Source organism: Loxodonta africana, chromosome 25 (assembly GCF_030014295.1).
Source record: "Loxodonta africana isolate mLoxAfr1 chromosome 25, mLoxAfr1.hap2, whole genome shotgun sequence".
NCBI lineage: Eukaryota > Metazoa > Chordata > Mammalia > Proboscidea > Elephantidae > Loxodonta > Loxodonta africana.
Genome location: NC_087366.1, coordinates 45,200,764 through 45,228,329, shown reverse-complemented (window position 1 = coordinate 45,228,329; position 27,566 = coordinate 45,200,764). Strand labels below are relative to the sequence as shown.

The following is a 27,566-nucleotide window of genomic DNA, read 5'->3' as shown; positions in this document are numbered from 1 at the left end:
GGATCTTTTTGCTGTAATTTATGACCTACCTATATAACCCTGGTGACCTAGTGGTTAAGTGTTATGGCTGCTGACCAAAAAGGTGGCAGTTTGAATCCGCCAGCCACTCCTTGGGAACCCTGTGGGACAGTTCTGCTCTGTCCTATAGGGTCACTATGAGTCAGAATTGACAGCAATGAGGTTTTTATATAACTATACTGACGATGCTTTTTAATATTTCTTCCCAGAGTTCTCAGTTTCCACGCTAGTCCTTAGAATAGCACAGATGATTTTGTACTCAAATTATAGAGCTTATGATAGACTCATATGATGTTAGATGGAAAACAACCTCAATAGATTTGAAAATACTAGAGTGGTGAAACCAAAAAGAATGGTAGTCTTTGAAATTCTTCCAGGAGGTCTTGTGAATTTCCTCTCCCCATAACTTTATCCAACTTAGACCTATACAGACATTAATATCTTAACGATGCCAGTTCTCACTCAGTTTCTGAGTTGAATCCCAGTTCCTTGAACAGACAAGTTTGATACACTTCACAAATTGCTCCATGCTTTTATATCTTTCTTAATGCAACTAATGACATTTAATACCAGTTGTTATACTTTATAGACTACCTTTCAGTTGTTTGCAACTGAGTTTTCCTCATCTGGAATATGGTGTTCCATATGCTGTGTGAAACTGTGTTGTCTTTGTTTTTGTACATTGGTTTCAGGCTCAACTCCTTCGCAAGTCAGTGTCTGGTAACTGGAAATAATATCAGCTTTGGATTCATGCCGACCTAGCTCACATCCCAGCTTTGGCATTTTACCACCTAATGACCTTTAGCAGCCAGTGTTTTCAGGAGTACCGCTCCCCTAGGAGCATTTGGAAATGTTTGTTGGGAACATTTTTGCTTGTCACAATGACTGGGGAACAGGTAGGGGAGTCGGGGGCCAGGGATGTTACTGACAGTCACCAGGTAGACACCAAGCAATATGTTGAACAGTCCAGCAGAGCCTTAGTTGTTTCATTTGTAAAATAGGTAGAATAAAACCTCCTGGACAGGAATATTATGAGGATTAGAATAATATGTATTCAGCATACTATCTGGCACTTATTAATAACTGAACTGATATTGTTCTAGGAAATAGTAAAGTATAATAGGTTCTGCCAGTTATTAAAATGATCTCAAGCAAATTACACAACATTTTATGCCTTAATTTCTTCATCTGCAAAATGGAGATAATAATAATACCCACCCCATAGGATTGTTGTCAAGGTTAAGTGAGTAAATAAATGTAGTAGCATTTGTGCTTATTATTAAATAAATTTAATAAATTACATATCTTACTAAATAAACTGAATTAAAATTAAAATAGTATTAAATAAAAATGTATTACTGTTACAAATATTTGCTGTTATTACCACCTGCTGTGTATCAAGCATCATTAAATGTCAGTATCATTCTGTTTTTTCTTTTATTCGTTAGCCTCCCTTTACCCCATTGTTTAATTTCTATTCTTCAGACATGAGAATGTTCTGTTCTTCTAGGCACCGTATTACCTCATTGATTGTTTCTACTTTATCTGGATAACTGCACAGAACTGGGCATATTTCACAAATGGTAGAATATCCTGATTGATGTAGTTCCTTACTGTTTCCCCCAATAAGCACATTTATCAGTTTCTGGAAAGAAAATGTGCTTATTCATAGCCAAGTGATTAACAACATGGACTTCAGAGTCTGACAAGACCTGGAGTTTGAATCCTCATGTGCCCTTTAACAGCATTGTATCAGGGATCAGTGATGTCCACGTGTCTTATTATTGGTGCAGTTAACCTCGATCACTTGATTAAAGTGGTGTCTACTAGGTTTCTTTACAGTGAAGTCACTATTTTTCACTTTGTAATTAATAAATATCTTAGATGAAATACTCTGAGACTAGGCAAATATCGTGCTTTTGCCTACTACTTGTAGCATCCATCGGTGAATATTTTCTAAAACAGTTATTACTCTGGTGTTCTAACGGTGATTTTTCTATTTCCCTCCTTCTACATTTGCTAATTGGAATTCTTCTGTAAGGAAGAGTTGGTCTTTCTCCCTCATTTATTTATCTATTTAATTACTTATGTATTTATCCATCAGGCGCTCCTTGGAAACCCTATGGAGCAATTCTACTCTCTGCTGTGGAGTCGCTGTAAGTCAGAATCGACTCTGCACCAACGGGTTTGGTTTTGATTTTATGTTAGTGGAGTCATGGCTATTTCTTTTATTCTGTGGTTCATAATCGAATACCATCGTTTTTTTACTGCGAAAATTGTTCTAGCTTTAGGTGTTGGGAGCGCCTTCAGCCTTGCTGGTTGTACCTGTGCTCTTTTGACGAACTTTCATCCCTTTTTTTTTTTTTTTTTCCTCAGCATCTCCTTACTTTTTGGCACCGTAAGTTTCTATAGGCTCATCTTGTATTTTCCCTACTCAGGCCTTGGACTCAAGCACTTCTCCAAGGAGCCCTGGCTTAAATATCTTATTTTTACAGTATAAGAACATTTAATAGAGTCATGGACATTAAAAGCAGATAATATAGTACTAACGTAAGTAGAGTAGAAGATATCACTGTCCAGAACAGGCAAAAGAAAGGAATGTAGCTGAGGTGGGAGTTGTTAACTGGAGAGCCCGCAGAAGCCCCCAAGCTCTTATTTAGCAAGTTCTAAGAGTAGGAGTGAATAATGAACAGTATACAGGGTTTTAACTTCCCTTAGGTTACAGTAGCTGACTCAGTTTAATCCTACCCTTATCCCCAGCCATACAAAGTGCTTGGTGTGGTATTTATGTTATCAGGATAAAAACAGAACTTACTAGTATTGTTACTGAGTTCTGTCTTGGCTAAGATCCTAGGTTTGAGGATTGGCATTCTCTTTTGCTGGGCATTTCTGGGGTGAGAGTGGAATAGGCAAATTGCCTTTAAGTTCCCCACCTCATACTTTTAAAATGAAGCATGTCAGCTTATGTCTCCCAATCCATGTAGGAGAATCTGTGGTGAGCTTTTCCTGTCACAGCAAGGAAATCCATGCTCTACTAATCCACCTCATTTGTCATTCAAGAATATGAACACACTGCTGAGAGTTACTAAGCAGATGAGAAAAATCTGAAGAGCATAAAAGAGAAGGACCCAGAGGAACAAAAGAATAATTGACCTTGGTGAAAACAAATAAAACAGAGACCAGCAAATTAACAGTCTCCAAATTATACTTGTAGAAACATAGGAAAACATACAGCATGCATAAAACAAAAAGAAGTAAAGCACAAGAAAGGATAATTGTAAATTTAACATATGATTGCCTAAGTAAAAAAATTCCATAGAAGGGTTGGAAACAAATTTGGGGAATATCTCAGAATGAAGAACTAAAAATATAGAAAGGGAGAATAGTTATGACGTGAAGCCTCAATCAAGGAAACTGAACTAATCAAAGAGATAAAATTTATCATAGCTGAAGAAGTCTTCCGATTTAAAGAATAAAAAGAAGAGGACACTCTTTAACATCATCAAGAAATTTCTGAACATCAAGGCTATAAAAAATAAAATCTTTCTGAAGGTGAACAGCAGATTACCTCCCAACAAAGGAATGGCAACCAAATTGCCTCATACTACTTTTAGCAAAACTTAGAGGAAACTTCAAGAAAGAGGCAGAGATGGGATCCATGAAATGATGAAACTAAAAACTCTTAGTGTGATGATAAGAAATCTGAAGATGATAGATGTGTAACAGCCAGACAGTCCATATCAGATAATTTAACTGAGGTTGACCCTAATGATAAAGAAGGAAAACAAAAATTTAATAACTCCAAGGAAACAAATATTTACTCAGAAAAGACAGTTGAAATGTGAAACAGTGAAATATGAATGATTTTGAGCAGTGGATGAAGTATAAAAGAGACTATTTGACCCAGACACTTGAACATTGTCTTTCGAGGAGCCCGGTGTATTGATGTAGAGTAACGCTTCCTTCTTTAAAGGTCCAACCATATTGTTTGGTTATGCCGTGAATTGTATTTACTTAATCATAATACTGCAGTCAGCATTATTAATTATAATACTGCAAATACTGGTGTTCAGTTTTCAGAATCAATCAATAGACAAAGCAGACAAGATGTAGTAGTACCTAGAACAGACTGCAATTATTAGAAACCCTCTCAGTGTAAAAAAAATGGTATAGTTGTTAGGCATCAGGAGGTAGAGGCAGATTGAGGGCAGATAGAGGATATGTAAGGACTTAATATCCTTATATTAAATAGAAGGGAGAAGTCATATTGTCTAAAGCTATTGAGATTAGAAGGAAAAAAAAAGGCAGAGGCATACATGTATTTAAAGTTCTCCTAAAAGAAAAAGAACAAATAAAATAGTTTAAAAGAATATAACTAATAAAATGGGCCAGGGGAAGGAAAGGATTCTGGGTTTTTTTTTTTTCCTCTAAATATATCTTTTTTTCCCCCATTTAACGATTTTTATACAAATTATTCCATGACATTGGCTACAGTTTGCACAATATGTCAGCATTCTTATTGTTTCTAGTCTGTTATTTCAGTTTCCGTTGATCTAGCTTCCCTTCCCCTCCTTGCCTTCTCATCTTTGCTTTTGGTTAAGTGTTGACTGTTTGGTCTCATATAGTTGATTGTTTAAGAAAACACATCACTCACGGGTGATATCGGTTGTTTTATAAGCCAGTCTATTATTTGGCTGGAAGGTGTCTTCCTGGAGTAGCTGCAGTTCCTAGTTCAAAGGTTATCTTCGGGTGGTAGGCTTGGGGGTTCCCCTAGTCTTGTTCATTCAGTATGGCCCTTTTTAGGAATTTGAATTTTGTTCTGCATTTCCTCCCGTTCTGTTCGGGACCTTCTGTTTATCCCTGGTCAGAACGGCCAGTAGTGGTAGCCAGGTACCATCTAGTTCTGTTCTCAGGTTAGGAGAGGTTGTGGTCTGTGTGAACGATTAGCCCTGTAGACTAGTTTCTTTTTTGAGTCTTTGCTTTTCTTCATTCTCTTTTGCTCCAGACGAAGAGAGACCAACGGTATATTTTAGATGGCCACTCACAAGGTTTTAAGACCCCAGACACTAGTCACCAAACTAGAATATAGAAAGTTATCGTATGAACTACGTTATGCCAATTGACTGAGTTGTTTGCTTGTTTCTCATTAGTTTGCATTTCTTTATGTATCCAGTGAGCCAGCTCCACAGGAATTGGGCATGTCATTTCTAAATTCATCAGTAACTTTGACCTGCAGTAACTGATGGCAGTGCAGCTACTGTCTGGGTGCTGCACTGGGCGACACAGCACCCATCTAAGCCTCAAAGACTCATCACTGCCAGTCTCCTTCCTTATCCCAAACAATCCTTTCACCACGTTTCTTGAAACTCTTACTAAACGTTGCATCAGTGATGGTGGTTTATTGTAGGGAGCCGTTAATGAGTGTTTTGTTTGATCTGCTGTAACTCCATCGGCTGTCATTGTGCCATTAGAGGTGTAATTTCATTGATGTGTGTTCTAGGGCTGCTGCTTGCAGTTGGTGATGCTTCTGTCAGTCTTTAGCAGCATGTACCGAGGTCATCTTTCATTCACTCATTACTTACTCACTTATTCTTTTAATAAATGTGTATTGAGCACCTAGTTACTTGCTAGGTACTATTCTAGACACTGGGGCTAAGGTGAGTAAATAAAACCAAAAAAATTCCACCTCTTTTGTACATTACATTCTAGTCAGGAGACAATAAATAACATATATAGTAAATGAGTAAATCATATAGTATGTAAAAACTAATACATACTTTTTTTTTGTGGGGAAAAATAAGAGTGGCAGTACTGATTTTGTGGTTTTGTGGATTTAAATAGGATGATCATGGAAAGCCTCAATGAGAAGTGAAATTTCAACAAATATTTTAAGAGGTGAGGAAGCAAGCCATTCAGATATCTGGGAGGAAGAATGTTCCAGATAGAGGGAACAGCAATTGAAAAAGGCTCTGAAGAAGGAGAATACTTACTGTGTTCTTAATCTAGCATGACTGGTATAGAATGAGAATAGGAGAGGATGTGGGGGAATTATTTAGATATTTGTATGTAAAGTTTGTAACAACGGGCTCAAACAGCAATGATTCTGAGGATGGCACAGGACTGGGTAGTGTTTTTCTCTGTTGTACACAGGGTCACTGTGAGTGGGAACCAACTCGACAGCACCTAACAACAGCAACGTGTATTATAAGGATATTGGTTTTACTCTGAATGAAGTGTGAAGACTTTGGAAGTTTTTGAGCAATGGAGTGACATGATCTGATTTTTATTGTAATAGTTTTTTGGATTCAGTGTTTGGAATAAACTGTGGGTTGTAAGCAGAGAGTTTATTACGAATTAATTGCAATGTGTCAGGTAATTGCTGATAGTGGCTTACATTGGGGTAGTTGCAGTGAAGGTGGTGAGACATAACATATTCTGATGTGTTTTGATGTGGAGCCAAAGGATTTCCTGACAGATTAACTATAGAGTGTGAAAGAGAAGAAGGGAATTGAAGATCTTTCCAAATTTTTTGACCTGAGCAGCTTGGAAGGATGGTGTTGTCATTTACTGCAATGGAGATGGTTGTGGGAGAAACATGGTTTTTTGAGAGCAAGTTAGGAATTAGGCTTTGAACTTATCCAATTTGATATTTCTGTTAGATCCCCAAGTTTGAGACATCTATTAAATGTCCATGTTGAAAAGGCATTTCTTGAGTTTAAGGAAGTCTGGGCTTGAGGTATAAATTTGGAAGTTCATCAGCAATATAGGTTGTCATTAGAGCCATCTGTCTGAATGATGTCACCAAAGGAACGAGTGTACCTAGTCAAGAGGAGAGATCTGAAGACTGAGTCCTGGGGCACTCGTAGAAGAAAGGCTTGTAGAAAAGGAACCAGCAAGAGACTGAAAAAAGAAAAAAAAAAAAAAATGAGCAAGAGAAAAACTAAGAGATTATGATGTCCGGGAAGCCAAGGGAAGAACATGTTTTCAGGAGGAGGGAGTGATTCAGTGTGTCAGATGTTATTAGTAACTTCTATTCTCTTTGAGTAGGAAGTAAGGTCACATTTTGAAATGGTGAGGAACTGAGGATGAGATAAAGACAATTTAATGAAAAACTTCTGGGCTTCAAAGTCAAACAGACGTGGGTTCAAATCCCGGCAGTTTAACTGGTTAGGATGACCTTGCAGGGTTAGTGTGTACATTCAACATGCATTCCAGGCATAGTAGGAGGCCTGGGACAGATTGAAAGCACTATACTGGTGAGTTAAAGAGTGACCTAAATAAAGATGGGTGAAAGAATCCCAAGAAGATTTAGCTGAGCTTGGAGGAGCAGTTGTAATGGGCTAGTCTGTATGTTTATGTTTTTTTTTTTTTTTTTTTCTTTTCTTTTCTTTAGATGTGGAATATAGAGAGGAGACAGTAGGGTTGACTTGTTATAATAATGGGAATCGGGAGGGGCAGAAGGAAAGATGAGCAATACAAACAAGTGACATACTCTGCAGTTTAAGGAGAACTAGGGTCCAACGTGATTGTGTCATGATGGAAGACAGAAATTCATGTAGCCCTCCATCCAGGTAATATTGGAACAGGAGGATCAAGAACAAAGTATCAGATATAACAGTTGAGAAAGATGATAATAGTGTTTATAGATATTTTCCATTTTCTCCATCAAGGAGAAAAATCTTTTAAAAAAGAGAATAGCAATCAAGAAATAGAGTAAAAATAAAAACAGAAATCAAGGATCAGTGAGAAGACAGTCTGACAGCTGGAGAGTGGGAGAAATATTAGAAGTTAGCATCTGGGCTAGTACTCGGTTTTCAAAAGGTGGGGGGAAGTTAGATCCTAGAAATTTAGGGATTGATAAGTGTCACATCTCTCCTCTGGAAAAATATAGATTGCTAACATATGGCTTGTGAAGACAGAGGAAGAGTAAATAATGATCACCCATAGTCATTGTAGTTGAAGAGTGTAGTGTGCCTGGGTAACAGCTTCTTCCTCCTTTCTCCCCATCTTGCTCCGTCTCCTCTTCTGAGTCTTATTTATTTCTCCGGATGTTGCCATTGGTGTTGTTAGTTGCTGTGGAATTGATTCTGACTCATGGTAAACGCATGTCTTATGGAGTAGAACTGCTCCATAGTGTTTTCTTGGCTGTAACCTTTGTGGAAGCAGACCACCAGGCCTTTCTTTCGTGATACTGATGGGTGGGTTCACACCACCAACCTGGAGAGTAGTAGGTTAGTGCAGACCACTACCCAGGGACTGAATGAATGAAATGCTTTAGACATGATGTATCTTGATTTCAACTAGCTTCCTGATAGTCACCATAGTCTTGTGGTCAAAACAAACAAACAAAAAAATAATGTGAGCAGAGTAAAGATACCTAGTTAAGTAGATATTAGGCTGTTTGACGATGGGAGGCAGTGCTGTAAAGTGGAAATGATCATTAACATCAAACTTAGATGAGGGTCAATATTTACTTTTCCACCTAGAGCTTGAGCAGTTTAACTTCCATGAACCCCATTTTCCTCATATAAAATGGAACTAATAAAACTGACCTTGCCGAATTGCTACAAGGTTTGAGGACAATGACACCCTCGGTGTCCTTGATATGGGTAGAGGTCCTCTTTCTCTCTTCTTCTGTTCCATCTCCTCCCTCTCTCACCCCCCAAAACAAACAAGTAACACAAATCAGTAAATGGGGCAAAGGAAGAAAGCATTTTTAGATCATGTGTAGTAGAGTGAGTGAGAAATGGGAAAGGTTTGGGAAGATAATACGAGAAAGAGAATCACTCTTCTGCCTCACACCCTGAAGAAATACAATCCCATTCCCCCCCACCCTGCCAAATTTTTTCTATGAAAGAAATTAGATTTAACAAGTACTCATTTTTTTTTTCATTCTTTAGTATTTTCCCATGGGTGGATATATCTGTATTTCAAAAGCCTTTTAATGAAAACATCATTATATTTATATTGTATACCCAAGCATTTATAGCACTCTTCACTTATAATTATGGTAAATGAATGGATTTTTCCATAAGCATCACATTGTTTTAACCACGAAGTTTTATCGCTGTTATTTTTAACTTTTGACATGTTGCTTTTAACTGTAATTAAAAATTATTGGCATCTGTGTTTACTTTTCAGCTTGAGCCTACCTTATCTTCCTAGCAGAAACTAATTAGTATGTGAAATACAGTACCATTAGATTTGCATTAACAGGAAAAAATTCTAAACTGATCAGATGTAAAATATGGCAGAAACTACATTTTAATAAATGAAAGATGGGCACATGGTATTCATGAGTGCAACAAAGAAATACTGGTTTTTCTTGTGTCTCCATGCATCTCCGTTTGTCTCCTTTGATGTGCTAAGGCAGATGAGAGAGTTTAGGGGAAAAAAAAAGACACTAATCTTTGCTCATGAAACAAGTGATTTGGAAAAAAAATAACTATTGATTACTCTACGTAATAGGCCTATTTTTTAAAAATAGGATGAGATACTCCCACAGAAATATTTTCTGAAGCACTAGATTATCTTTTCTGTTTCCGAAAGGGTTTCATGCTTACCTTTTTTGAGCCTTTTCCAAGTTTACTGACCCAATCAGTTAACACCCTAATGTGTCTCAGGCAAATGTCATTTCTCCTGTGACGCTCTTTCTTACCTCCTAAAGAAATTTTTCTTTGGATTCCTGCTCATATTGGAGGCATATACCTTTTAGATTATCACAGTTGATTTTATATCTCAGCAGTGTCTCAAGACTATCCCCTTTTTTCCTATTTCTGCTGCCACCATAACAGTTCAAGCTGTGCTCCTTTCTTTCCTAGGGCATTACTGTCCTATCTTTGCTGCCTTTCTCAGAGGAGCCTGGGTAAACTTGTTAAAATATAAGTTGAATGTGTCACCTTGCCCCCACTTCTCCTCCCTCCACATTGTCCAGCTTAAATTCTTCTAATAGCTTTCCATTGCATTAGTTTTCCTTCACTGCCCATTGAAAACATGGAGCCCTCCTCCCCTTATTTATTCTTAGTACCACTTATTAGCATTAGTAATCATGTATTCACTTAGACATTTACTTGTTTGTTACATCTTCCCCACTAGCCTGTCAACTCCATGAACAAAGGGACCATGTCTTTATATTCTTTTAACCACTTTCTACCTGTACTGTCCTTAGTATTTAGTAAGTGCACATCAAAGATTTTGTTTTTCTAATGAATGAAATGGATTCTATAGATCACATAGAAAATAGCCACTTGCATAATTATGTATTTTATATTCATAAGCTGTAGTATCCCCTTCTTTGTTTTTTTCCATTAACACTGATTGCCATTTAACTAGAATGAAAGCTCCACGAAGGCAGGGATTTTGGGCTGTTTTGTTCACTACTCCATCTTCAGTGTCGAGAACAATGCCCAGCATATCTTAGTTATGTATTTGTTAAATGGAGGAATGACTGAATGAACGTCCATATACCTGAATATCTTAGAATTCATTCTTAGGATTAACAGTTCAGTTCAACAAGTATCTATTGAGTGCTTACTTATGCTAAGCGTATACTAGGGTAGGTACTGTGGACATAAAAGATCAATGTTACAGTGCTATTTTTGCTTCTGATTTATTTCATATAAAGATGTTTGCTATTCTAATTAATTTCGGGCTTATAGTCATGTGACAGTGGCTTGCGTATCGCTTGACCATTTAAACCTGGCTTCTGTAAATTTTTTTTCTGTAAAATAGAGGCTGCGGTTTCATACTCAGGCCTTCTTCACTGATTTTAAATACTAGGTTGTTAATTATACTTGCCTTTCTGTTCAGACATAATTGGCCTCACCCTCTTGGCATGGCTTTGGGGTCTTTGATCAATCTATTTCTTGATTATTTTCTAGGTTCGGAAACCCTGGTGGCATAGTGGTTAAGTGCTACGGCTGCTAACCAAGAGGTCGGCAGTTCGAATCTACCAGGCGCTCCTTGGAAACTCTGTGGGGCAGTTTTACTCTGTCCTGTAGGGCCGCTATAAGTCGGAATCAACTCAAGGGCAGCACATTTCTTCTGCGTTTCACTATGGTCAGGTGCTTTTGTAAAGATGTTAAATACAGTGCAGTGTCCTAATATTCTGACCTCCATATCTTACTTATAATCTAATTTTGATTTGCTGACAGTGTTAAGAAATTGGACCAGAAGTGCCTTTGTTTAGGACCTTTCCAGAAGCCTGGAACAGAGATGCCTTGTTAGTTTCAGTAGTTTTCTTCCTTCTTTAAGATCGTGTTACTTCTGAGATTTGGAACTTTTTTTTTCCTGTTCTCCATATGTTTGGGAAAATCTCTCCAACTTCACTTTCCGGAAACTCTGGTGCATAGTGGTTTGGGGGCAATATATTCTTAACACTATAAGAGATTTGACTGACAAATAAATGTTTTATATGTTTTTGGTTTGAAATGTAATTTATTCACCTAAATTTTCAAATTGTCACCCAGAGTAAGAAGGGGATGCATTGAAAAGCCACAAACAAGCAGATGCAATTTTTATGCTCTGCTTTTATTTCTAAAAATTCTAAATTAGAATTAAATCTTTTTCTTTTAAGTAGAAGATATATAGATTCCATGATCTTTACTAAAATATATCCTTTATATTCTCATGAATAAAATGTATTCCAAACATGGAAATATTAACTATCTCATGCCTACATATTAGGTGATAAAAAAAAAAAGGGGAAAATCTTGCTATTTAATTTTCTGTATCCTGGATAATTTTTCTTGTTGATTTTTGCATCGTTATTGATATACGTTAAGTATAAGTGAGTTTATATGCATTAAAACTTCACAGATATCTGAATGAAATCATGAATTTGAGATATATGTGTGTGTGTGTGTATATATATAAATTTCTTTTTTTGGTAGAAGAGAAGCTTAGCCTTAAAGGAAGCATGCTACTGTGTTTTAAAACCTGTTTCTATCTTTTCTCTAGCTTTAACTTCTCCTGGTCTTAGAGGAATCGTGAAATTTTTAGATTATCCGTGCTTAGAACGTATGTTAAAAGTTTGCCTTTGTCTTTTGTAGGATGAAGTGGCCCACACTCTAACTGAAAGCAGAGTATTAAAGAATACTAGACATCCCTTTTTAACAGTAAGTCACTAGAGGACAGATGTAAAATCCTAACATTTAAGTTGAAGGAATTTTGTTACAGAAACTAAGTTGTGGGCAGTAGTTTTGACTTGTTCATTTAGACATGCCATTTTCTTTGTGGAAAGACCAGAGTCAGATTTCTTGGAAATTATTTAAATGTATGAATTAAGTTTACAGTGTGTATACATCTGTTATCTCTTCACGTTAATATTGTACACCCATTACTTTCCTGAGACTTTTTCTCTCATGAATTTTATGACCTTTTAAAAAAAGAAACAGAGCAAACCAACTACCTGTAGCATTTTGAGGCAACCACTGAGAAAATGGTAGACTTTTAAAAACAGTCCTTAACATCAAATGTAAGATTTTTATGTTTCTTTTGTTTATGGGCTTCTGGTAAATATTTAAATAATCGGCCAACATGGTATTCAAATATGAGGAGTAGTTATTGGATACTTTTATAGCAACAGACTTTTTTTAGGAATAGAGTATGTTAAGTTATACAATGATACTGAGTATATTAAGTTAAAGACAGGATAAATCATGATGTGTTTTCTTCACTAGACAGAGTAAAACCGGATTTATTTGCATATAACTTAGTTGCTTTGAAACAAATGAATTCACGTTTTAGTCCTGTTTTTAGGTTCCTTGTAATAGAGGTATCGTTTGCGAAGTTTCTGTATGTTGTCCGTCCCAGCATAGTATAGTAAGATTAAAAATAACAGCAAGACTTTCAAAAGGGGAACATTTTTAGAGTTTTAGGATTATCTAAAGAAATTTTCAGAGGTATCACTAGATACCTAGACTTCTTTTGTAACATTATTAGATGTTTATTTTTCAGTGTAATAAGATAGCTCTAAAATTTTGATATCTTTCATAACCTATAAAATTGCACCAGCCAACTCTGCTGGGTTGGATCATGTTTTACACCCAGTATGCAAAAAGTGATGTTCCAGCTTTACCGGGAACCTGAATATAACAACCGTAATCGTAATCCTGAGGGACTTCCACCAGAGAATTTTGTAGGCTGCACTTTGAAGTAGCATGGATGAGAATTTTGGAGACCACTGCAGTTTCAGATAGATGGCAGAGTAGATTGAAAAGTGCTCATCACAATTATTAAGTTCACTTTTACCTAAAATTTTAATTTTTCCCCCAATATAACTATTGCTGAGTTAAACCAAATGAGTTCGGTGTTTCCCATCCACTGTTACTTAAACACTGCCGGTAGACTCTTAAGGAACACTAACGATCCAGGTACTCAGTCATGCTTTACTACTTCTAAGTGTTCTATTTTTGGTATCATTATAATGATAAGAATGTGGGATTATAATATATAATATAACATTTTTTCTTTTTCATTTCAAGTCCTTGAAATATTCCTTCCAGACAAAAGACCGTTTGTGTTTTGTGATGGAATATGTTAATGGGGGAGAGGTGAGTCAAAGAAGTAAATCTCGCACTTTCATTTGCATGGTAGTGTTATCATTATTTAAAAATACAAGCCATAATATAGCAATTCTCTGCTTCTGGAAAAGGGTCCATCTCACCTCTTTTCTACTATTGAGTAGATGAAAGCGGAATAACTCCTAGTGATATGTGATGATCTTTTTTTTTTTACTATATAACTACTTTTATATATTGAGAAACATAATCATAGACATATTTATATATACTATATATTTGAAAATATTTTTTAAATATTAAAAGTTTTGTCACAAGTATATTTTGGGGTAATGTTACTGAATTTTGAAAGCCAGAAACATAGGATCTATGATGCTTTTCAAAGTTTTTCCTTAAGTAGGCTTACTGTGAAATTTGCAAAAAAGCCATTTTACCCATCTTAAACTCCATTGAACACTAGCCCATAGGCACATTGTGGCTGTGTTTTCACTCCTCCTACTTGGTAATGGGGAAACCCTGTTGGCGTAGTGGTTAAGAGCTACGGCTGCTAACCAAAGGGTCGGCAGTTCGAATTCTCCAGACACTCCTTGGAAACTCTATGGGGCAGTTCTACTCTGTCCTGTAGGGCCGCTGTGAGTCGGAATCGACTCGATGGCACTGGATTTGGTTTTTTTGGTTTTGGTACATGGTAGTAGAGTAACCGTGGCTATATTTAAGAGATTCAAGGTGTCTTGTAATGAAGAGAAATTCAGTCATTTTAGTAGTACGTTTTACTTATTTCTTTATTCCCTATCCTTTCTCCTTTCTGTTTTTTGATCAAAATTAATGTGAGGAAAAATTGTAATTTAGTGGAAATATTTTACATTGTGAACATTCTGAAATAAATATAATTATTAAATAGGGGCTTGTATCTCATAGACTTAAAACAGGCTTATTTTCCAAAAGAAGTAATTAAATATCCTCTATAGAATTTTTCTTCCTATGGAATTATTTATAAGAAATGGTTCATTGCAACAATTTATTCCTTTATTTTGAGTGCCTAGGCAGTGTGGATTTATATAAATGTGTTAAGCCATTATCCTTGTTATGAAGGAGTTTATAAGTTATAACTGTTATAAATTAGAATGTGTTATACAAGAGCTAAGTGCTAAATAAATTCATAAAAGAAAACGCTTTCTGGATGATCTAGCATTTAGGGTAAGGCCTTAAATACTTAATGAGATTTCAACAGGGGAAGTGATTTGAGAAGATCATAAAGACGGAGAGGATGGTGTGAACAGATCACTGGTGGGGTGAATGAAGGCCAGAAGAACTGGAGTGGTTAGATAATGGGCCAGGCATGCAGAAATGAACCTTTGTAGTCAAACGTTGGTTGAGAAAATACAAAGAACATGGGGCAATGGAATTGTAGAATAGGTGGGTTTTAACAACTAATTAATTGGATGTGCATAGAAACCAAGAGGGGAGTTATCGAAAGTAAATTCTCAGATCTAGGGAAATTATGAAGATCATGTTGAGAATAAAGATTGTAAATTTGGTTTTGAAAAAGTTTTTCCTAATGTTTGAAGAAAATATGTATGTGGAAATATCATAGAGAGTAAATAAGGCTTAGAGCTTTAAATAAGAGGTTTGGGAGACATTCTCATAAAGTTCATAATTATGGGGGTGGATAAGTTTGCCCTTGGGAATGAAATTGATGAAGTCTATATGGCAATATCTATCAAAATAAAAAGTGTACATACTCTTGGACCCATCAGTTTTACTTTCAGGAATTTATACTACAGACTACTCACAGTTATACTGGAGAATGATATAGAGATAAATATATTCACTGCAACATTGTAGTTAAATGAGGATTTAAATAAATTGTGTTACACCCATGCAGAAGAACACTCTATATCCATTAAAAAGAATGAGGGAGCCCAATATGGGCTGATAGGGAACTTTTTGTAAGATATTGTCTTAGTTATTTAGTGCTGCTATAACAGAAATAGCACAAGTGGATGGTGCTAAAAAACAAAATTTATTGTCTCACATTTTAGGAGGCTAGAAGTTTGAATTTAGGGCACCAGCGCCAGGGGAAGGCGTTCTCTCTCTGTCAGCTCTGTAGGAGGTCCTTGTCTCCTTTCAACATCTGTGGGCCTGGCATTTCTTGGAGATCTCCATGTTTCTTGGCATCAGTCTTCCGTTGGATCTAGGAGGTTTTCAGCACAGGGACTCCAGGTCAAAAAAGATGGGCTCCACTCCTGGCTGTTCATTCTTGGTGGTAGTGAGGTCCCTCCCCTCTCCGCTCAGCTCTCTGTCCTTTTATCTCTTATAAGATAAAAGGTGTGACCTCAGTAAGGGTGTGACTTGAGTAAGCCTGTGACTCGAGTAAGCGTTTTGACTTGAGTAAAGGTGTGACTCAAGATACACCCCACACTGATTGTGTCTTGTTGACATGTAGAGGTTAGAATTTACAACACATCACAAAATGGAGGACAACCACACAATACTGGAAGTCACAGCCTAGTGAGGTTGACATATATTTTGGGGGGACACAATTCAGTCCATGACAGATACGTTATAAGCGAAAGAAGCAAAATACAGAGTACAAATTTTGCTACCATTTGTGTTAAAAGAAAATAAGACCATATATATGTACATACATGTTTGTATGTACATAGAATATCTCTAGAATTAGGCACTGAGTATTACGGTACTTGTCTCTGGGAAGGTAAACTAGGTGGCTGGGGATAAGGTAGGAAGAAGACATATTTTTCACTTATGTACTGTTCTACAACTTTTATATTTTATACTACATGCATGTATTAGCTATTTAAAAAATTGAAGGAAAGAAGCTTGGCAAGCAGGCAGACGGATAGACGGATGAAAGACCAAGAGAGAGAATAATACAGGGAAAAAGATAAACTTCAGACAGAAATGTAGGGAAACACTCTGAAATGTCTCTTTTATTTTGTTAGATAGTATCATGTATTCACATATAACATTTATCACGTTGTTTTATAATTATCTGTTTACTTGTCTCTTTTTTCCACTAGACTCTTAGCTCTTTAAGGAGCTTATTCATTGATGTAACCCCAGCACCTTACACACTCCTGGTACAAAGTAGGTATTCTACAAATATTTATTAGATGATTTGAATGAATAAATGAATGAACAGTGAACACATTTCCTGAAGAAACAGGGATAAGAGAAATTAGTAAAAGTGATAACAGGAACTATCAAGAAATAGGGAGAAAAATAGAAAATAATGTACAATGTAGTTTATTTTGGAACAAGCTAAAAATGTATATTCAAGAGGGAGTATCTTTGAGTATATTTATAAAATACATACTGTTGAGTCTGTGAGCCCAGCACTCTGGGAGTTATTGTGGGGCATACAAATCTGAATTAAACATACATCTTAGGCTCAAAGAGTTTACAGTTGAGTGGAGAAGATAAGGGACAAAAACTACCCTAAGTATAAAGTAATAATCATCACCTTTATCAGGAGCACGTGTTCAGGGCCATGGAACGTCACAGGAGAGAGAGGATTTCTGCGTGGTGGCTTGAATGAAGGTTCCCGGAGAGAGCTAGGTGCACCTGCACTTCCATTGTAAGCCTAGAGTACTTTTGAGAGTAATTAATTGATGATTGTTGAAAAGATTTTACACACAAAAGCAGATTTTCAGACTAGCCAGATGGTTTTCTTTAGCATTGAAACGCCTATGTTATTTCTCTAGTGTAGGATTTCTTCTCTCTCTCTTTTTTTTTTTTCCCCATAATTTCTGTTTTGGCTATCTGTACTAGATAAGGATTAATTATTTAATCTATCAAAGCAGGTGAACTGCTTCTGTGTGTGATATGTAATTTTAAAGGGCATAAGCAGTAATTATAGCACTGCCATTATTACTGTCCAAATTAGTTCTTTTTAGTGATTTGGAACATTGATATTAAAATGTCTCCTTAGGAATATAGAGAAAGTGAAAATTGGATTATTTATATTTATACAACTTAGGTAAAGATGAAATCTATGCATATGTAATCTCCCAATTTTTTATTCTTTTAGGTTATCAAGTACACTTACAGTAGTTATTTAGTTCTTGGAAGTTAATATGATTGTTTCAATTCTTGATTTACTTTTTTGGGGGTGCCATCAAGTAGATTCTGATGGTTAAACACTTAGCTGCTAACCGAAAGGTTGGCCATTGAAACCCACCCAGCAGGGAGAAAGGCCTGGTGATCTGCTGCTGCAAAGATTACAACCAAGAAAACCCTATGGGGCAGTTCTATTTCGTCACATGGGTCACTATGAAGTTTATCATTGCTGGGAAGGAAATCTGTGCTCAGTATATCCTTATGGTGACATATTTAGTTTTGGTTTTGCTTTAGGTTCACCTTGCCATATATTCTGTCCAGGAATGCTTTCTGGAGATGCAGAAAACTTAATTGCTGTAGAAAAAATACCAAACTTAATAGGTATGTTTTTGAAATAAGACTGAAATAGAGAGAGGGGAGTAAACGAAGGACAGCTATGAACCCACATAAGGAATCCACACCAGTGCATATGCATATACCATGACTTACCCATTGAGTAATATCTGTGTGCTAACTAGGAGACTTGAAGAGGATGGCACTGGTCTGTTGAAAAGTAAGCTCTGGTAAATTGCTAGTACTCACCCACATGGCAGCATTCTCAAAACTCTCCATTCCAGTTTTTGCCTTGATACAGGCTTCTTAGTGGGTCCGCTGAGGCAGCTAACCATACCTAGGCCATTTTGTTTCTCAATTCATACTAATTATCTGTTCATTTTGAATTAGCAGTAGCGTTCTTTTGGCCCAAGTTCTAGAATGTTTATCTTGAGATATAAAAAAAAACAGTTAAGACGTTTCCTTTGGCTTACACTTTCTTCACATTTTTGTATATTTTGTAATATCTGGACTTCTTTCAAAAGACCACACAGGAGTTTAACATGCTTGTGGCCGTGCTTGTTGTTATCTGTGTCTGCAGGTATTACTCAAAACACTAAATAATCTTGATGTAAGTGGATTGTGAGAGAAATGTTGGTAATTAAAAATAAGCACGGCCACTTATAGGCATATTAGTACAATGGAGTTGCCTCATACTTGCATTTAATTTACATGAGTTTAACTAAATGGGTTTAGCAAGAAAGTGCTTAGATAGCTAGATAGGGAATTTAAATGTATGGTCATTCTGACTGCTATTCTTCTCGGTGAGTGTATTCGCAGAGTGACCTCAAGATGAGAGACATAAACCTGCTGTTCTTTTACTCCATTTCAGTTCCTACCTGCCATCCCTAGAGCTTCATGTGATGTAATTCTGGTGTTTAAAAATACACAGTCTTCATAAAACATAGTCGTTAAGTGTATTGTAACTAGAAGTGTTCATCTAAAGAAACTATATTCTTGTTCCATTTCTGGAGGAAAAACCATGCTAGGCTTAACTAGGATGTTGGTCTCCAGTGTAGTACCTTCCCAAGGAATTTTCACCTGGGGGCGCCATGAGTTGGAATTGACTGAGTGGCAACTAACAACATTTTAATTATACTTAATAACTTATGTGTTAACTTTAGAACCTACTCTATTATAGTCCATTCATCTAGCAAATATTTTTTGAGCATCTATGGGTCGGGCCTCAGAGGATGCAGACATAAGGAAATCATGGTACTTTCCTTTATGAAGATGAGTGTTTGATTGGGGAGACTGACAAGAGAATAGGCTTATACTTTATAGTGTCCTTGTTACTACGATAACACTGGATGTTATGAGATAACAGAGTAGAGGTACATGAAGCAAGAAAAGGAAGGGGAAGATGCCAGGAAACACTTTCTAAAGTAGTTGCTGAGCTAAGACTTAAAGGGTAAGTTACATCAGGAAGGATGGGAAGGGAAGTGTTCTCACACAGATGGAATAGAATATATAAAGTGCAGAAGCATGCAAGTGCCCCCCCCCCCCCGCCGCCCCCATACTGCATGTAGCACAGTATGGATGAGGCATGAAGTCCTGCAGGGGAAACCCAGAAGAGTCTGAATAGGGAGTCAAGGTCATAGTAGGACAGATCTTCTTCCCCAAGCAAAGTGGATTTTTTTTCTGGGGGTAGTGGAGTATCATGAAAGCATCGCTGTGAGCTAATGTTTTAGAAAGAATACTTGGATCAGGATGAAGCTGGGATTGGAGAAGACAAAATCGGAAGCAGGGAAACTGCTTGGGAGGCTATTGTAGTTGGGAGGTTTTTAGGAACTGGTCATAAAAAAGATAAGGGCATTAATTGGGGCTGTGTTAGTGGGAAGGAATCACATTCTAGTGCTAATTAGAATTTCCAGGACCTATGACTACTTGTAGAAGGAGAAATGTCGAGTGATTTTGGTGGTGCAGTGGTTAAGAACTTGGCTGCTAACCAAAAGGTCAGCAGTTCAGATCCACCAGCTGCTCCTTGGAAACCCTATGGGGCAGTTCTACTCTGTCCTGTAGGGTCGCTATGAGTCGGAATTGACTCCATGACAACTGGTTTGGCTTTTTTGTTTGGCTTGGGTATGCTGTTGCAGTTCATAAAGAAAAGGAACACAGGAAGAGGACTGAGTTCTGGGGTGCTTATGTTTAAGTTGTCAAGTGTGATATCAGGGAGGCAGGAAAGATAGAACAGAGATTCAGATAGGCGTTATCATCAATACTAAAACCAAAGAAGTGAAGAAACGTCCAGTGAGAGAAAAGTTTGTGAAATTAGAACATTCGTGGCCAAGCATGGTGCCTTTGACATGTTGGTGATGAGAGAAGTTAAAGGAAGATCCTGGGAAGGCGTCAGACAAGAGAAACCTTACAAGTTAAGAAGGGAGAGTATTTTAAGTATTAGAGAGTGTGTTAAATTCTGTAAGATAACAAAGGAAAAATGCTCATTTGCTTTGACGTCTAGTAGGTCCCAAAGAGAGCACCGTGGAGTCTTCCTTTATTTCTGTATTGGTGCACAAACGGCATGTGCCTTGACTGTAGTGCGGAATATGCAAGGGTTATTTTGGAGCCCGGTAGAACAAGGTTATAGACATGAGTTTAGTGCAATCTATGGTGGACAGTAGTCAGCATTTGTAGAACCAATAGTAAAACAACTCTAATAAGGTGACCAGTTACACTGCTCCTAACATATCCAAACCACTCTCTTTTTGTAGCTTACCAAAAAAAAAAAAAACCTCAAACCCAATGCCATCAGGTTGATTCTGACTCATAGCTACCCTATAGGATAGAGTAGAGCTGCCCCATAGGGTTTCCAGGGAGCAATTGGTGGATTCCAACTGCTGACCTTTTGGTGAGCAGCTGAGTTCTTCACCACTATGCCGCCAGTAGCTTAGTTATTACTAAATTTCCGTGAGAAGCAGAAAGAGACTTTGGGCAAAAAATAAACTCAAAATTGACTAAGGTGGTGTTGTTGTTTGTTTTAGGAAGTCCTTAACTTAGGATTCTTCCTCAAAATCTTAACTCAGCTTCATTTATCTAAAACTTATAAGTTGGACTTCCGTAAATCTCTCACAAGGCCGAAATCTCCTGGAAAGTCAAGATTCATTAAGGGGGTAAAGGAAAATCATTGTGTAGAAATGTTACTTAGCTGATAAATTCTTCACATTCCTGTACGTAACTTATGTGGGTACAGCTGAACTACCACTTTTGGTTATTTACTCTTCTTGTCCATACTTAGCTCGTTTTACATGCTGTATTAATTTCTTTAACAAAACTAATTTTGTTTGATGGATGCGGCTTTCAGTTTCGTGCCATTCTGTAGATCCTCTCAGACTTATTTCAGATTTCTCATTATTTGGCTGGCATTTTGTCTTCAGTGAACCAAAATCCTCTCATTTTAAATTCATATAAGACAGAAGTGCTGGCAGTCAGCATTCTAGTTCTTCTTACTAATTTATGGAGGTGTGATTTGGGTGATTTTTAAATGAAAAATACCATTTCATATTCGAAGTGATGATTTTTAAAATTTTACTAAACTCATAGAAATATAAATATCTTTATTGTCAGGGGTCTGACAAGCTAATTTCCTTGCTAACTGTTTTAGTCATTAGTTATATTATGTAGGTTATGTCAGAATTCTATTGCTTTTACCCAGAACATTTTCAAAAATTCATAAGACAAGGAGGCATTATAATATTCAAATTAATATCTAAATTTCCAGGCAAAACAAAGTTGGAATATTTTTTTGTGCATAATTTTATGACATTTCAAGGTTAGTTTCCTAAAATGAATCATTATTCTCGATATTTAGCAATTTGTACCTTCACTCTTTTGATTTCTGATCTGTCTGCCTAAAAGCTGATAGTTTCTATTGATAGTTTTTAAGAACCAGCTTTAGGTTTCGTTGACTTGTATCAGTTTTGGGTTACTTTTTCATTGATTTCTGCTCTTATCTTTATTACTTCCTTCCTTATGGTTAGTTTGGGTTTAATTTGCCTTTTCTTTTCCTAGTTTCTAAATGTGTGGAACCTTATTTATTTAAGACCTTTTTCTTTTCTAATAAATAATACTAACTGCATCTAAAGTAACTTGATTTTTAAGCAGTAATAGTAGAAAGATTATAAAAGTTCTATGTGAGTTTGAATCAGATAATAACATTTCTAGAATTGTGATTAAATAAAACATTAAAAAGAATAAAGATGCTGAGGTAATTGTAAGGTAAATCTGAATCTCCCAAAATTGTCTAAAATATAATAAAAAATAAGATGAACAGATAAAACTACCCAAAACATGTGCCCTCAGTAGTATAATCAACAAATGGGGAATCTCCAAACTTCAAATTGCCAGTAAAAAAAAAAAAAAAAGATATCAAATTCCAGTGAGTAAACGCTCATGCTTCTGCTCCAAGCATTTCTGAACACTAAAGGTAGTCAGTAAAATCTCTAGAGAAGAAAGAAGAACAAGCTAATGGCATGCCTAAGATTGATCTAAAGTTATCACCAGAAAGACAATTTCCAATCTTACTGCCAGATACCTGAAAAGGGCCCTGATAGGTCAGAGTACTTACCACAAGAACCAAAACCTGTTACCATTGAGTTGATTCCAACTCATAGCAACTCTATAGGACAGAGTAGAACTGCCCCATAGGGTTTCCAAGGAGCAAGTGTGGATTCGAACTGCTGGCCTTGTGGTTAGCAGCAGAGCTCTTAACCACAGTTCCACCAGGGCTCCAGTTACTACAAGAAGGAGACTTAAAAGTGTGCATAATTATCAACGATGGTATTGGGAAAATATTGTTTCTAGGGAAGAAATCAAAAGGAAGGGAGAAGTTCCCTTAGGAGATTGGATGGTGTTTTTTTAATCTATTACTGTATTTCAAGCTGCTCACAACTTGGTTGCTTAAAACAACAATTGATTATCTCTTGTGGCTCTGTGGGTTGGCTAGGTTTAGCTACGCAGTTCTCATAGGAAATTTGCAATCAAGTGCCAGATTAGGCTAAAGTCATCAGAAGACTTGACTAGCCTCAGCACCCAGGGTTTTGACTCACGTGTCTAGAATCTCAGATGAGGTGGATGGAACTGCAGGGGCTGACCAGGCATCTGTTTATTTCCATGATTCAGCTCCATGTGTCTGCAGCACATGGTTATGGCACAGCATGGCAATTTCAGGGTAGTCTTCTTGCACAGAGTAAGCATTTCAAGAGGACAAAAACAGAGAAGCAATACAAGTATAATTGGAGACCCTGAAGAAGAAAAACAGGATACTAGAATAAAATAATATTTAAAATTACAATTTAAAAAACCCCACAATACACAGTCTTTTGTGTTTGCTTTCTCTGACTTAGTATAATACTTTTAAAGTTCATTAGTGTTGTTGCATATATCAGTAGTTACTTCCTTTTTCTGGCTTTTACTCCATTGTATGAATGTAACATAATTTGTTTATACTTACCCACCAGTAGATTGGCATTTGGATTATTTGCAGTTTGGGGCTATTAACTAAAAACAAACAAAAAACTCGTGTGAATATTCAAGTACATATCTTTGTGTGGACTTATGTATGTTTTCAATTTTCATAGGTAAATACATAGGTATTCAATTTCTAGGATTTTTAGTAAGCGTATATTCAGTTTTACAAGACACTACCAAACTGTTTTCCAAATTGGCTGTATTTTTTTCCACTCCCAGCATGTTGTTTAACACTATCACTACACATAGTATGGTTAATTTTTTTTAATATTGCCTGTTACAGTGAGTGTGTAGTGGTGTCATGTGGTTTTAATTTGAATTTCTTGAGCAATAATGATATTGAACATCTTTTACTGTGTTGATTTGCCATTTGTATATCTTCTTTTTTGAAGTATCTGTTAAAATCTTTTGCCTGTTTTTAATTGGGTGGTTTGTCTTAATATTGAGCTATCAGACTTTATGTATTTTGTATACAAGGGCTTTCTTATATATATGCTTTGCAAATATTTTCCCCCAGTGTGTGATTTGCTTTTTTATTTTTTTAACAGGGAATTTTTTCTTGCGTGTATTTTTGTTTCAGTCTTTTTATTCAATCAGATTTATTCATGTATAATTTATATTCGATAAAGTTAACCAATTTTAAGTATACAGCTCAATGAGTTTTGACAAGTGTATACAGTAGTTTTACCATCATCACAGTAATGATGGAGCATTTCTGTCACCTCAGCGAGTCCCTCATTCCCCTTCACGGTCAATTCCTTCCTGTTACCCTCAGCCCTGGAAACCACTGATAATACCTTCTTACCAGTGTCTCTTGAAGAGCAAAATCCTTTAAATTTAGATGAGGTACAATTTCTCAGTTGTTTTCTTCTATGGTTTATGAATTTTGGTTTTAATTTAAAACATCTTTTCTTAACCTAAGGTTAAGATTTTCTACTATGTTTCCTTATAAGAGTGATATAGTTTTGGCTTTTATGTTTAGGTCTGTGATCCATTTCAAGTTTATTTTTGTATATGGTGCTGTATAAGGGTCAAAGTTCATTTTTTTGCAAATGGAGGTCTCATTGTTCTAGCACATTTGTTGACAGGACTGTCCTTTCTCCCATGGAATTACCTTGACACCTTTGCCAAAAGCCAGTGGACCATATATGTGTGGGTCCATTTCTGCGCTCTCTATTCTGTTGCACTGGTCTATAGCTATCCATCCTTATGCCAGTACCACACTGTCTTTAGTACTTTTGCTTGGGAGTAAGTGTTGAAATTAGGTAGTTTGAGTCTTCCAGCCGTGTCCTTTTTTTTTCCAACAATGTTTTGACAATTCTATTTTCTTTGCATTTCCATATAAATTATACAATAAACTTGTCAATTTCTACATAAAGGCTTACTGCATAAGGGAACATTATTAACTCAATAGATATTTAAAATTTTTTAATTTAAAAAACTTTCATCTCACCGATGAAATTTTGGAGCCACAAGTTTTCTTTCTGGGAAGATTTTAACAATGAATTGAAATTTTTTAATTAAAAAAAAAAATCAATAAAAATATATATTGAACTATTAATTTTATTTCAGAGAGCTTTGATAGTTTGTGTGTTCCCAGAAATTTGTCCAGTTCATTGAAAAATTGAACTTATTTACATATTGTTAATGATGTTGCCTTATTCTGTTATTATCTGTAGGATCTGTGCTAACGTTAGTAATGCGGTCATGTTGTCGATATTTAGGAGTTTGTACCGTCTCTCTTTTGATTTCTGATCTGTCTGCCCAAAATTTAATAATTTCTATTGATATTTTTAAAGATCCAGCTTTAGGTTTCATTGACTTTCTTCTATCAATTTTGGGTTACCTTTTTCATTGATTTCTACTCTTTATTCCTTCCTTATGGTTAGTTCGAATTTAATTTGCTTTTTCTTTTCCTAGTTTCTAAATGTGGAAGCTTATATCATTTATTTAAGACATTTTTCTTTTCTAATATAAATATTTAATGTTATAAATTTCCCTCTAGGCAACAATACTTTTATGTTATTTTTATATATGTTAACGTATATAATATACTTTATAGCTGTTAGATGTTTCTGTATGTTTCATGTCTGTTTCATCTGTTACTGTGTTTCCAAATACACTGATTTCTCATGATATTTTCTTTGACTGATGAACTCTTTAAAAGTGTGTTGTTTAATTTCAAAATACTTGAGGGTTTTCATGTATCTTTGTTTTATTGGAATGAGAGATACTGTTGCTGATGTCAGGTGAATCTTGGCTGAAAGCAAAGAATACCAGAAAGATGTTTACCTGTGTTCTGTTGACTGTGCAGAGGCATTCAATTATGTGGATCATAACATATTATGTATAACGTTTCAAAGAATGGGAATTCCATAACTCTTAAATGTGTTTATGAGGAACCTGTACATAGACCAAGAGGCAGTTGTTTAGACAGAACAAGGGGATACTACATGGTTTAAAGTCAGGAAAGGTGTGCGTTAGAGTTGTATCCTTCATCATACTTGTTCAACCTGTATGCTGGCTGAGCAAATAATCTGAGAAGCTGGACTATATGAAGAGCAGGGCATCAAGATTGGAGGAAGACTTACCAACATCCTGCGGTGTGCAGATGATGTAACCTTGCTTGCTGAAAGAAGGGACTTGAAGTACTTACTGATGAAGATCAAAAACTACAGCTTTCAGTAAGGGTTACAACTCAGCATAAAGAAAACAAAAATCCTCACAACTGGACCAAACAGCAGCATCATGATAAACGGAGAAAAGATTGACGTTGTCAAGGATTTCATTTTACTTGGATCCGTAGTCGATGCCCATGAAAGCAGCAAGTCAAGAAATCAAATGACGTATTGTATTGGGCAAATGTGCTACAAAAGACCTCTTTAAAGTGTTCAAAAGCCAAGATGTCACTTTAAGGACTAAGGTGCACTTGACCCAAACCATGGTATTTTCTATCGCCTGATGCACATGCGAAAGCTGGACAATGAATAAGGAAGACCAAAGAAGAATTGATACCTTCGAATTATGACATTAGTGAAGAATATTGAATATACCATGGATTACCAGAAACATAAACAAATGTCATGGAAGAAGTGCTGGTTCCTGGAGAAAGATATCATGCTTGGTAAAGTAAAGGATCTGCAGAAAAGAGGAAGACCCTCAATGAGATGGATTGATACAGTAGATGAAATGACAGGCTCAAGCATAACAATGATCGTGCAGATGGTACAGGAATGAGCAGTGATTCGTTCTGTTGTATATAGGGTCACTGTGAGTTGGAAACCGTGGTGGTGTAGTGGTTAAGTGCTGCAGCTGCTAACCAAAAGGTTAGCAGTTCTAATCCACCACGTACTCCTTGGAAACTCTGTGGGGCGGTTCTACTCCATCCTATAGGATCACTATGAATCAGAATTGACTCAATGGCAGTGGGTTTGGTTTTTGGCTTTATGAGTCAGAAGTGACTGGACGGCACCTAACAACAGCAAAAACGATTTATATTTGAATTTAACTGCAGTCTGGGAAAATACTTTATGATTTACATCTTTTTTAATTTATTGAGACTTGTTTTTTAGCTCAGAATATATTTATTCTGGGTGAATCTTCTGTGTGTCCTTAGAAAGAATGTGTATTTTGCTGTGTTGGGTGGAGTTTTCTGTAAATACCAATTAGGTCAAGTTGTTTGATTATGTAATATTGTTGAAGTGTTCTGTACCCTTACTGATATTTTGTCTACTTATTTTATCAAATATTGAGAGGGGATGGCTGAAATACCCAATCACTATTGTAGATTTATCTATTCCTCTTTTCTGCTTTCTTATATAGACAAGTTTAGTTATACTTTTTAAAAATCCAGTCTGACAATTTTTTCTTTTTACTTTTTAAAGTTTAGAGCCTTTACATTTAGTGATATAGATTTGTGTGTGTATGTATGTGTTTGTGTGTGTGTATGTATATATATGTATGGCAGTCTGCTTCTGTAAGGATTTACAGCTTTGGAAACCCTATGGGACAGTTCTCTATCCTGTAGGGTTGCTGGGAGTTGGAATTGACTGGTCAGCAGTGGGTTTTGGTTATTCATTCAACAGTGTTTATTGAGTATTAATTATGTCA

General features: G+C 36.3%; 1 protein-coding gene across 4 annotated transcripts in view; it reads left to right on the top strand.

Annotated features, from left to right (window-relative positions):
- The window catches only part of AKT3 (AKT serine/threonine kinase 3), a 325,616-nt gene that overhangs the window by 211,846 nt on the left and 86,204 nt on the right, over window positions 1-27,566 (top strand). For all 4 annotated transcript variants that reach the window (XM_064276763.1, XM_064276765.1, XM_064276764.1 and 1 more), the window contains 2 exons: window positions 12,069-12,134; window positions 13,503-13,571. In XM_064276763.1, coding sequence (XP_064132833.1) covers window positions 12,069-12,134; window positions 13,503-13,571 — 135 coding nt within the window. The remainder of the gene's footprint in view (window positions 1-12,068; window positions 12,135-13,502; window positions 13,572-27,566) is intronic.